Raw genomic sequence first — 12123 nt, forward strand, 5'->3', positions numbered from 1 at the left:
TTCTCAAGACCAGATTGGATGGGGCCCTGGGCAGCCTGAGCTAATAGGTGGCAGCCCTACACACTCAGGGGGTTGGAACTGGGTGGACTTTTTCCAGTCCAAGCCCTTCTATGGCACAATCTATATTTCAATGGAGAAATAAATGTATCTCAGATTAAATATTCTCTTCTTTAATTAAAAATACTTCAACATCCATCATCTACTGAAGGAGCTGGCTGATGGAGAAATATACCTACAGAAGTATTAACCACATTGTTCCTCAGTATTCTTCTGGGGACCACAGTGAACACCAGAACCACAGTGAGCACTCTGCAGAATCGTCAGTTGAGCTGCTTGCAGGAGCAACACTTAGCGAGCTTCAGTCGCTGTGCAGGAAACTGGGAACATGACACATGAGAGAGCCATGGGCTAATTGCTTCTGTTCACCCACCTCTGGGCAAACAGCACCAGAATCTGCTACCTGCCTATGGAACAAGTGGCAAAGAACAGCATGGGCAACATGTTGCATGCTTTTTGTAGTTGCATGCTCAAAATGCTCACCTCTTCTCCCAGAAGTGAATAGGAACAAAGTAAAATCAGAGCATTGTTAAATCATTTGAGCTGGGAGGGACCCTTAGAGATTACCTAGCCCAACTGCCCTGCAATGGACATCTACAGCTCAATCAGGTGCTCAGAGCCCCATCTGGCCTGTCCTCAATGTCTCCAGAGACGGGCTTCCACCAACATTCTGGGCAACCAGTTCCACAGGCTCACCATCCTTACTGTAAAAAATTTCTTCCTTATTTTCAATCTCCTCTCTTCCGGTTTGAAACCATTTCCTCCAGTCTTACTACAACACACCGTGAATGCACCTCTGGAAGTGCTCCAGCAGGTAGGTCTGTACCACTCCTATACTGAGGGCACCGGGTGAGGCCTCACCAACACAGAGCAGAGGGGCAGGATCACCTCCCTCGACCTGCTGGCCAAACTTCTTTTGATGCGGCGCAGGTTAAGGTCGGCTTTTTGGGTTGCGAGGGCACCCTGCTGTAGCAGAAATGAGAGAGCCGGCCGGATGCAGCAGCTGTCCAGGGACGGGCAGACACCGGTCCGGTCACGCCAGGACCTGGGCTCGCAAACGACGGACGCGCCTCCTTCGGGGCGGGACGGACAAGGGACAAACAAGGGCCAGGTAAGGGACCGGGCGGAGCCTCCGCCGCCGCCACCTCCTCCCGCCAGCTGCGGAGCCGGCGCGGGGCTCCCGCAGGCGCGGGGCGTGATCGGTCAGTGCTGCGCGGGGCTCCGCCGCTCGGTCCTGCGCGGAGGGTGCGCGGCTTCGCGCGGCTGCGAGACCGCCGCTTTGCGCGGAGTTCTGAATAGGAAGCGGCTCGGAAGCAGGAAGCTCTGCTGCTGTGAGCAATGAGCATCTGTCCCCCCACCACGGGGCTGCCGCGATGACGGCTGCTTTACTCCGCCGTGAGGTCACGCAGGTGCTGGCCGGGGGCTGTGGCGCTGGGAGGGCTCCTGCCGTGGGTGGGAGGTGTGAGCGGGGGGCGAGGAGCGCCTGTCTGCTGAAATGGTGGTAATAATTCGCGTGTTTGTCTTTCGGGCGCGGTTTTGTAGCTGTAAACTCGCTTTTCAGTTTCTTTTGTGTGTTTCTGGGAACGCGGGTGTGCCGGGAAGCTGTAAACCGCACGATCGGGGGTTAGTAGGGATGGGCTGGCATCTCCCCGAGTGGGAGAGGTTGGCACGGCTCCTGCCAGCGTGACCCGGCCTGGGAATGCAGCGAAAGTGGACGGTGATGCATCTGGTATTAGCAAATGGCTGTTGGGATGAGGTGGGAGCGGCATGCTGGGCGGGGGGGGGGGGGGGGGGGGGGATAAGTGAGGCTGTAACTGCCAGCCTGTGGGACACGGCAGTCACTGGCTTCTGTGGGACTGCAACACTGCAGAAAGTTACACTGGGTATGAGCAGTGAACCCTGCCTGTCTGCCACCTGTCATCAGATGGCACTCGGGTGGCTGAGGAAACACCTTACCAGGAAAACAGTCAGAGGTGAATTGGTGGCCACCTCCAGCTCTGGATGGTTTCCTGTTGCTATCAGTCTTGAGTCAGAGCTCCCAGCATTTATTTCTGAAGGAGCAGCCCTGGTGACTGTTTCACGTTGACATTTGGGAGATTTGGGAGTGGGGAGGGGAAACCAGCTTAGCTACAGAAACCAGGTGCTGCGTGAACCACTTTCCTTGGGAGCCCATCGACTCTTGCAGCCTTTCCAAACAACCCTTAAGTTGTTTGCAATGGGCCACAAAGCCACACCAGGCTCCTTTTTCCACCTCTCCTTCCATTCTTTGAACTGCAGAATACCATCACTCTTTTGCAAGTGGGACAAATGATAATAAATAATAAATAGTGGCCAGAGCTGCTCAAAGTGGCACTTCTCAGCTGGTAGAGGGGACACACTAAAGATCCAGGCTCTCTTTGTAAATGTGGGCAATGATTGGGTTTCAGAAAGGAGTGGCAGTCACTCAGTGATGTTCTGCAGGTGTCATGATGAAATTTTCATTGTTAAGTGTCATATGGTCTGATGGGGAACAGAAAACTGAAGAACAAGTAGTAGTATCATATAGAAAGGAGTAAGCTGCCATTTTCAACAGGTAGACGAGTGCACCATTCACAAAAAAAAAAAATGAGAAGAGTGTTGTTTTCTTCCCTGTAAAAACACAGGCACTGGCACAAAAAAAAAAAAAAAAAAAAAAAAAAAAAAAAAAAAAAACAAACAAAAAAAAACATTTACAACCTTGGGTTGTTAACAGACCATATTTATGAAGAGTTTTTGTGCTTTCTTTTAATTAAAGGCTGCTGCTGCCTCTCACATAAGGCTTGCAGTAGCCAAGTGGTGTTACAGCCTTCGCCAGTCCTGTTTAGCATCATTGTAAGAAGTTAAGCAATCCACTCAATGTTTCATTCCTTCTCTCTCTCTCTCTCTCTCTCTCTCTCTCTTTTTTAATGTTATTTACTTTGCAACTTTTTCTTTGATCCAGGTACCTCTAAGAAACAAAACTAAAGCCGTGTTACTTTGCAGATGGAAAAAAATACTGTAATATTTGTGAATTCTCCTTTCCTGAAGGATTTTTTTTTTAGATAATCCATAGAGTGTACAAGAGCAGCTAGCCATATATCCAGGTTTTCTTGGATATACATTTTTTTGCCAGATGGCAGCTGAGAAATCCAAAACTTTTCTGGGTTTTCTGGCCACTCAGCAGAGGAGTAGCTCTGGCCACATTGCAGACATTTAGGAAATCTTCAGTGTGCCTATGGCACACATTCTGCAGAGGTGACCCGGCCATTTGCAGGAGCAGGTGACATATTCAGGTCATGTTGCATTTGTGCTGTATGCAATGACAACACATATATAAACAGCTGTGTGGGAAATCCTGGCTGTCAAAATACATCAGCCCTCACCTGACACTGAGTTGTTTGTTTGTTTGTTTGTTTGTTTTACTGATACAAAAGAAACTCAAACTGTAATGGAAACTTTTATTTCTATTGTCTAAGTAGATCAGCTCACCCAGTTTGATTAAAGTTACACGTTTTAAAATCACATTCTGCTACCTTTCTTCTGTGTCATGTCACAGATTATCTTTGTTTTCCCTCTTGTTCATCTACAAGTATTTGCTGCAGAGCAGCTAACGCCTCTCATAAAACATATTCAATTCACTCTGTGACAAAGCAGATTGAATAGCTTTGCTCTTGAGCCTTCACAATCCCACAGCAGATGAGAACAAATCCGTAAAGGAGTGCTCAGCAGGGTGTGCTGCAGCCAAAGACCACCCAAATTAGCTTGGCAGGCAGTAGGTCTCGGGGTAAGGGAGCAGGAGAGAGGACCACGAGGCAGGCAGGAGGACATGACCTAGCAGCTCTCCAAGCTGGGAAACTATGGTAATACTTTACACTAATACTTTGGGATTTAAAGATATTTTCCGGTACAGATGCAAATCTGTATTTCTTGTTCCTGTTTCTTTTCTTCTATCTATCCTATTTCTTTTGGATTATTCAGTTGCAATTTCTAGAAATTGCATGATTTCAGAAAAGTAGTATCCTCATACTATGAATTAATATATTGTAATTGCAGGATTTTAATTTTCACCTACAGTATATGGGCATATCCATCCTGTGCAACCGTTTTTATAAAAAAGTCTGACTTAGCAATTCAAACCAACTTCTGTTAGATAGAAATTCTCTTGGCAAGCAAGGAAATATGATTGCAGAGCCTGAAAATCAAGTGGAATCTTACAGCAGTGTGTTTGCTTCACTGTGTGGCACAGGACACTCTAGAGCAGGTGTTCTTCACTCCTTACTTGTACATGGTGGTACCTCTTAGAGTCAGCATTCTCAGCTGCAAATGAAGATACCAAGAAGCTGTCAAACTTCATACCATTTTTAATTCTTCTGATGTTTTACATTTTCCTTCCTAAGCAGTATTAGGTGAATTATCCAAAGTTAATTATTGTTAATAGTGTAATGAAGTAATTCTGACACAACATTAATACTTCTATAGCTTAGGTAGGAGGAGACACAGAGGCATGTCCTTTTCTACTAAATATCCAAAGGTCTTTTCAGTTGAAAAAAAGAAAAAGTATATTGGTAGGATCATTAGGATTCCTTCATGTGTCATTTAATTACAGGGGAAGCACAGAAAACAAAATGATTTGTTTTATTCAATGCTTTCTGTAAATTACAATAGACTAAGCTTTTGTACTTATGTTAAACTATAAACTGCTGATGTGTATCTTAGCAATAAAACCTTTCTTTCAAAAAAAAAAAGACTGTCCTCAAAAGCTGTTTCAGCCTAATTGTACGATCCCCACTACGTGTGTGCTTTAATAACAAAAAACTGGAACTTCTGCCTAAACTGCTGTATGATGTACTACTGGTGCTCCCCCATGCAAAATAATTCCTCCTTTTGTTCTTTTCTTTTTTCATGGATTTGGCTCTGGGTTTGTGTTCTGGAGACGGGATCTGTGCATGGAATAGAACACTTTATTGTGAGGTTTCAGGTTAGCTGGGACAGAACTGTATGTGTTGTGTGGATTTTGTGCTGACACCAGGATCTATCCGTAGGGCCAGAGGGGACATGGAAAGGAGCAAGCAGCACAGGGTCAGGCACTTTCAGAGCTGTGCTTGGTGAGTGAACAGCTCTCCCTGCTTCCTCCCTCAGGTGCTGTTTTTGGGCTCATGCCATCATATCTACCAGGCCTTCAGTGGGGCCAAATCCCTCCTTCCCCCTTCTCCCCTATGGACGGGACTTTTAATGAAACGAGCCTGAGGCCTTCTAAACCTGCAGGAAGCCAGTACCAGCCCTACATTGGCCTGGCTCTGGCAGTCAGTTCCAACATCTTCATTGGATCCAGCTTCATCCTGAAGAAGAAGGGCCTCCTGAAGCTGGCCGCCAAAGGAGTTCCCCGTGCTGGTAAGCAGCATTCCTGCTGGGCATGGCTTGATGGTTCCAGTACCAGTTATGTTAGCACTGCCAAACAACTCCTCCGTGACAGCAGCCAGATACCAAATGAAGTTCTGCCTTTGTTCTAATCTTCAAGAAATCTTTATTATTTTTCCTTAATTTTTTTCTGTTTCTTTTGAGATGGGAAGTTGTGAAATGGTCATTAGATCTCCTGTATTCTTAAAAGCCAAAAGTGGAGTGAGCTATAGAAGTATTTATCATAAGAGCTTCTACAGATAGTACAACTAACTTCCATTGATGGCAGCTGATGCAGAACTAGAAACGTGTCAAGAGGTTTAAAAAAACCTCTTCAGACTGACCTGATAATTCCCTTTACGGCACTTACATGCACAGAGGTAGCAGTTATTCTTTTGTTTGTTGCATTTATTGCAAGATCTGTTATTCCAGAGATTTCAGCACTTGAAAAAATGACGTAACTGAACGCACAATTTACTTCTATTTTGTGCAAAAATTAATGCATGCAGTGACATTTTTCTTTCTAATTTCTTTCGATTTAAATCATAAGCAGAGTCAAAAGGCAGATCTCTGTGTAAGAATATACTGGATCTGACCTGGGAAGGCACTTCAAAACATTTGTTAAGCTCATCAAGAATCTTAGTTGACACTTCACTTTTTCTTGTCACTTTTCCTCGGTGTGAATTAGTCAAAACCATTTCTCACAAGTCATAAAGCAGCAGAGTGATTAATAAAGATGTGAGTCAAATTCAGACAAAATATTAATGTCACATCCAGATAACAGGATGTTTCTATACTCTATATGATTTGATCCAAATGTGAAGCTGTGTTTTTTTTGTTAAAATAAGGTGATTTCTCTCTTCTAAGGTGAGATTTTTTTTCTCCATTTCCAGGGCATGGTGGGTATTCCTACTTGAAAGAATGGCTTTGGTGGGCTGGACTGCTTTCAAGTAAGTCACCCTTTATCTCTCAACTATATATAAACGCTGCATAGAACAGTTCATTTTTAACAAATTCATTCTCTATTTTTTCACCCACCTCAGTTAGAAGAAATATCTTTGCAATCACCTTTATGACTGAAACGATTCTGTTATCTATTTTGTTTGCTCTTTGGGATTCTTTGCAGAACAACAGCCTCTTCTTTATCATCTAGTCAGAAACAATATGGTTGAATCTGTCCAGCTTTTGTGCACTGTCACTGTTCCTTACAGGAAGGTGTAGGCTGTGTTCTGTAAATGCCTGCCTTCAGCTTTGTCATCGTAGTTATACTGCACACAGTACTTAGGGGATATGCATATAACTTTCTCCAGTCCTTATTTCCATTGTGTTCATCCAAATGTTTTTTCTTCTGCAGTGGGATTGGGAGAAGCTGCAAACTCTGCTGCTTATGCCTTCGCACCAGCAACCTTAGTTACCCCTTTGGGTGCACTGAGTGTTCTCATAAGGTCAGTGCAAACTGGAAGCAAACTGATCATTCACTGCCTGAGGGAAAATAATGTCTTTGGTTAACAGCAGATAATTTTAACAAGAAAACTGAAGGGCAAATACAGATAAGAAAGGCTTGTTGTTCCTCAGCAAGGAGGATCCCTTGATTATTTAGAAATTAATTTCCTGGGTAGAGGGAATGAAGTCTTGTCTCAAAGACTGATCCAGTCTTTGCAGCAGCCTTCCACATATTCCTTGTGTGTTTCTTACCAGCATATACCTGGTATACAGCTGATGCACAGTGTTAGAAGGCTGCAACTTATTTCCTCCTAGAGAAATGACACTTTCCTAAAGAAAAACACCTTATTCTGTTTCTCAGTATGGACAAAACTTTAGAAGAAAATACGGCATTCTCCCCTTAAAATGTTTTCAAAAACGTTTTTTGTAACAGAAGCATAATTTTATATCGAGACTCACTATGCATTTTTGGCAGATTCACACTAATCACCTGGCTGGCTGCTGCCTCTCCTTTCATGCAGGTGGCAATTTTTCACAGAAAGCTTGTGAGAACTTAATGCCAATGCAAAAAATAACTGAAATTTGATCAACAGGTTGAAAAACTGTTCATGAATACATCAGTACGCATGTGGCTGTGCCTAAGGTTGTGTGTAATTCTTGATCATAGGCACTCTTTGGTTGTCTTTTTTTGGGTCATGTTATCCTTAGGTTAAATCTTAATCCTCTGGAGAGCTCAGACAGAGATGGTGAGGAGCTGTTACCTAAACTTGCTTGTGTTTGTTCTCATGGCAAATGGAGAGCTTTAAACCATTTTTATGAGAAAACAACAGCTCACATGATCAGCTGTGAGTGTCCGAGGGCTCTGTATAAGCAGCCCATACCTCTGACCCAGGCAATCACTAATGACAAGTTCCTTAAGAAATTCAGACCCTTCAACCTAGAGGGATCTGATCAGAGTTGCTAAACTCCCCTAAAACTTCAGATTGACCTTTGTTGTGCAAAACTCCTCGTAATTTGGTTGTTTCAAGCATGTTTCCCCTATATCCAAATTCAAGAGTCTTCAAGTTGCTCATATTGCAAAGCCTCACATGTCTGGTGGACCTGAACCTTTTATTTTTGTTTTGTCAAACAGTGCTATATTGTCATCCTACTTTCTGAAGGAGAAGCTGAATATTCACGGCAAGTTGGGCTGTGTTCTGAGTGCTTTGGGTTCTACAGTCATGGTTATTCACGCCCCAGAGGAGGAGGAGATCACCTCACTGGATGAGATGGAAATAAAACTGCAAGATCCAGGTCTGTACACTTAAGCTGACATATGTCAAGGCAGACACATGACAGATTTTGATGTGTTCTCCCTTCTCTGGATCTGTTGGTGAGTGGATTGGGATAACTAATCAGAACGTCCTGGCTGCAGAACTTTCTTAAGCTGATTGTGCCAGAAACCCAGAATCCCTTAATAAATGTGTGAGCACAAACGGCTTCTGCACACGTACCGTATTTCCCAAAGATGCAGGCTTAAAAGCAGTTCATCTTACATGGCTTCTTGCAGATTATTCAAGTAAGAAATGATGCACTGAGTCTTCCTGCCCTCCAGCACGTTGAGGAGTTCTAAGGCTCTATACGCCAAGTTACCTCCACTTAAAATAAATCACAGCTTTAAATAAGGTTACTTTCAACCAGTTCTTACTTCATTTGAAATGCTGTTCAATTCTAAGTCCCAATTACTACCTTGCTCTAAGTAAGCAGGTGTTCATACTAATTCAAACAAATATCCTTGAGGTAGCCCTGGAGTACACTTCAAAGAGAATGTGTGTTTGAGAAGCGGAAGAATTTCATATGGATGAGTGTAGCATAGGACAAAATGAGCTAAATTCAAGTTAGTTCATGAGTCAGCTCATAATTTAAAAGCTCCTACAATCAAAAATTAAACATATAGTTGGCATTTTAAATACAAAGCATGTGTTTTGTGTTTATTTCAATGCACTGAGTTTGTGCTCCAGTTCTTAGAGAAATTGACTTGAAGTTGAGTGACTTTTAGCGTGTGTTTGAACATAGTCTGATCTTTCATCTTTCCTCTTTCATACAGTGTTTGTTGCGTTTGCTGTTCTCCTAATATCTGTTGTCCTCGTGTTGATTTTCATTGCGGCTCCACGGAGAGGTCAAACAAATATACTGATCTACGTTTTAATTTGTTCACTTATTGGTGCCTTCTCTGTGTCATCTGTCAAAGGCCTGGGCATTGCCATTAAAGAAATGCTGGAGTGGAAGCCAGTTTATCGACATCCCCTGGTTTATGTTTTGGTGGGAATCCTATTGCTCTCAGTCAGCACCCAGATCAATTATCTCAACAAAGCACTGGACACATTTAACACATCTCTAGTGACACCTATTTATTACGTGTGTTTCACCACGACAGTGGTGACATGTTCCATCATCCTGTTCAAGGAATGGAGTGGTATGGACCTGGATGACATCCTTGGGACCCTCAGTGGATTCTGCAGTATAATAATTGGAATTTTTCTATTACATGCTTTCAAAAACATTGATATCACCTGGAGCCAGTTGATGTCCAGTGTTACAAAAGAATCATCATTGCCACACTGCGAGTATGAAACCTCTCACACTTTACTGGAAAGCATGGAAGACCCAGCTGTGTTATATGGGGAAGACAATGTTTTATTCAGCCAATGAAACTCTCAAGTGACAGTTTCTCGTTCCACTGTCATGAACTGCAGACTTACCTGTATCTACCAGACCACTCTTCGTCACTGCTACCCTCTGGAAAACTGCCTGTAAAGGCACGCTCCTCTGTGTGCCAGATGTTGGTAATAATGAATTAAAATGTTCAATAATTGACATGAGGGACAGAAACCTGGTGGTTATAATATGTCAAGAAGTGAACAACTTTGTCTATTTTTTATGCAACATCTCCTGTTGGAGAATTTTAGCAAGAAAGGGTTTTTTCCCACATCTTGGGCTGTTCAGGGTGATGCTTGCCAGAGATTTAGCAAGAGGGCTGGATTATTAAAAATGACTTCTGATCAGCTGAGATATATACGCCAAGCAGAATCTCTTCATAAAGCAGGCTGTGTAATGTGCAAGCAGTGGAGTAAATGTTGACACTTCAGGTTCCATTGTTCTGTGAACAGAAAGCTCACAATTTTTCTGTAGGAACAAAATGGTTGCTACTGCTTGCAGCACGCTTGCACACGTCCTTGTGTTGTGCCAAGTTTAATCCTGATGCCAAAGCCATGCACCTCCTTTCTGAAAGGTGTTCATGAAACTTCTTACTTGTTAATGACTTTTATTTTAGTGAGGATTTAGAAGCTATGAAAACCTGAGTGGCTCTAGGGATACTTGAAGTTATTTCTAAACTGCAAGCATCTTTTTTTTCCACTTGAATAGGTTTGTAATTGACATATGTACAGGAGGAAGTAGTAATTGTACCAATCACCTAGACATTATTTCTAAATCCTTGATTAGATGAAGCAGGAATTCTGTATTTCCTACTGGACCTGCTTATCTACTTTTATGTGTAAATAACATCTACTAGGAAAATAATGTTATTTTCTTGCAATATCAGAAAATCAAAGTTGATGCTTATTTCCATGGCGTACAAGAACTCAAAAATGTTACAAAGTAAATTATTATCTTTTGTATAAAAGCTTTTGCTAGAAGAGATATTATTTTTGAAACTGTTCATATTTAGTAAATGATTTGGAAGAAGTTTAATTTTTACTGAAATTATGCTATTATTTTTCTTGTAATAAATTATACATGGTTTACATATTAAATGACTGGTGTTTTGTAAGCATGGGAGAAAAAAGAGAGTAATCCAAGTTTACAATCAGTAATAAAATCAGTTTTAGTAACACATCCTGTGCACACACCCAGATTCAAGATGAAAGATATCTGGATGAAGTCCCTGCAGTTCATGTGAATCTGGCTTGATCGTGACCTTCTTTTAGTCGCTTTGACTTCTACTTTTTTTCCGATAGGAAAGAAAATGTTGTACTCTCTTAGAAAGGCCACATGTGAAACTACCTTTAAATAAAAAACCTGCAGTATTCTGATGCAGGTGGAGGGCAGAGTATGGGGAGATCGAGAGGTTTTGGTGTCTTACTCAATTTTTTTGGATGTGTTATTTTCACCCTTATATTCTACAAAAAACATCAGCAAGGAGCATTTAATACTGATGATAATATTAGCTGCCAGAAGACAAGGATTTTGAGGAATAAGATTGGTAGGCAAATGAAATGTCTTCCCTTCTGAACTAGGGAAGGAAAACCAAAGCTGAATATTAGGGAGTTTTTTGTTGTGCTCATGTTTTATGGGCAGTTTTTCAGTGAACTTTCAGCAAAATGGCAGCAAAATGAAAGCTATTTTTTAAAGTAATCTGAAATTTTTGGAAAGAAGGTAGAATGGTTAACGACTGCAACAAAGGAAACCTTAAAGGCAATACATCACTAACCAAATTAGGGCTTTTAAATGCAGAAATGGAACCATCTTGGTAGTTACTCATTGCCATACCATAACTTGGGACAAACGAGCAATTAAATTAATTACACAGCTGTGCTGATTAGATGTAGGTAAATCAAAAAGACTTGCATAGGTTACATGATCTGCAGGGAATTTGGAAGGAAGCACATAGGTCATTATTCCCTTTAAGAGCCTGCCTTCCCAGCCACACTTAAAACAGCCATGCCCCAGTCAGGTCTGCTCCCAAAGAATTCTCATTCAGAACTTGAATTTCTTTACTCATGATGGTTGTGGCCTGGAGTTCTATCTTTAAACATATACTCATGCCAAATGTCATCCTCTTACCATTTAAGTTCCAGCAAAACCAAACCAGCAAATGCATTAGGAAACTTTTAAGTGTTTTTCCCAAAACTGACTCCTTTCTGGCAAGTTTCTAAACTGGATGAGAGGTAGGCAGAAGCCAGGCTGGATGATGCATGAGGAGTGGCGCTTAGGTTCCTTTGTTACCTTCTTATGAAACTTCACTGTGCAGGGGTGGGGAGGGAAAGCTGCTCTCAAAAACAAATGGCACTGTAGAAAAACTTGCCCAAACATGTAACACACAAGTGATTACTTGCCAGGAGTACTTTTGAGGATGAAAGTCATCTCACGTTCTGAAAATATGCTCCAGTTTGTCAGCAATTCAGCTTTTGATAGAAAAGGGGTACATCCTATGGGGTTGCTGCACAGAAGCTAGGACAACAGCTTCTT

The 12123-nt window shown here is 42.3% G+C and overlaps 1 protein-coding gene across 6 annotated transcripts; it reads left to right on the top strand.

Annotated features, from left to right (window-relative positions):
- The first annotated feature begins 1147 nt into the window (after positions 1-1147).
- Positions 1148-10688, top strand: NIPAL1 (NIPA like domain containing 1). Of its 6 annotated transcripts, none has more exons than XM_052681951.1 (6): positions 1148-1168; positions 5194-5445; positions 6345-6401; positions 6806-6896; positions 8027-8187; positions 8981-10688. In XM_052681951.1, the coding sequence occupies exons 2-6, from the start codon at positions 5211-5213 to the stop codon at positions 9583-9585; spliced, it is 1149 nt and encodes a 382-aa protein (XP_052537911.1). In that variant the 5' UTR covers positions 1148-1168; positions 5194-5210; the 3' UTR covers positions 9586-10688. The 6 variants fall into 6 exon arrangements, with proteins under 6 accessions (XP_052537911.1, XP_052537908.1, XP_052537909.1 ...); XM_052681948.1 differs by lacking the exon at positions 1148-1168 and adding an exon at positions 1293-1466; XM_052681949.1 differs by lacking the exon at positions 1148-1168 and adding an exon at positions 1480-1558.
- Positions 10689-12123: the final 1435 nt, after the last annotated feature.

Source organism: Tympanuchus pallidicinctus, unplaced genomic scaffold (genome assembly GCF_026119805.1).
Source record: "Tympanuchus pallidicinctus isolate F22 unplaced genomic scaffold, pur_lepc_1.0 scaffold2, whole genome shotgun sequence".
In the NCBI taxonomy this organism is placed as follows: domain Eukaryota; kingdom Metazoa; phylum Chordata; class Aves; order Galliformes; family Phasianidae; genus Tympanuchus; species Tympanuchus pallidicinctus.

Coding starts and splice junctions, on each gene's coding strand:
- NIPAL1 (XM_052681947.1), top strand. CDS start 4,957: ATGGATTTGGCTCTGGGTTTGTGTTCTGGAGACGGGATCTGTGCATGG. Junction 5,446..6,344: donor CAAAGGAGTTCCCCGTGCTG/GTAAGCAGCATT, acceptor CTCCATTTCCAG/GGCATGGTGGGTATTCCTAC. Junction 8,188..8,980: donor AATAAAACTGCAAGATCCAG/GTCTGTACACTT, acceptor TCTTTCATACAG/TGTTTGTTGCGTTTGCTGTT.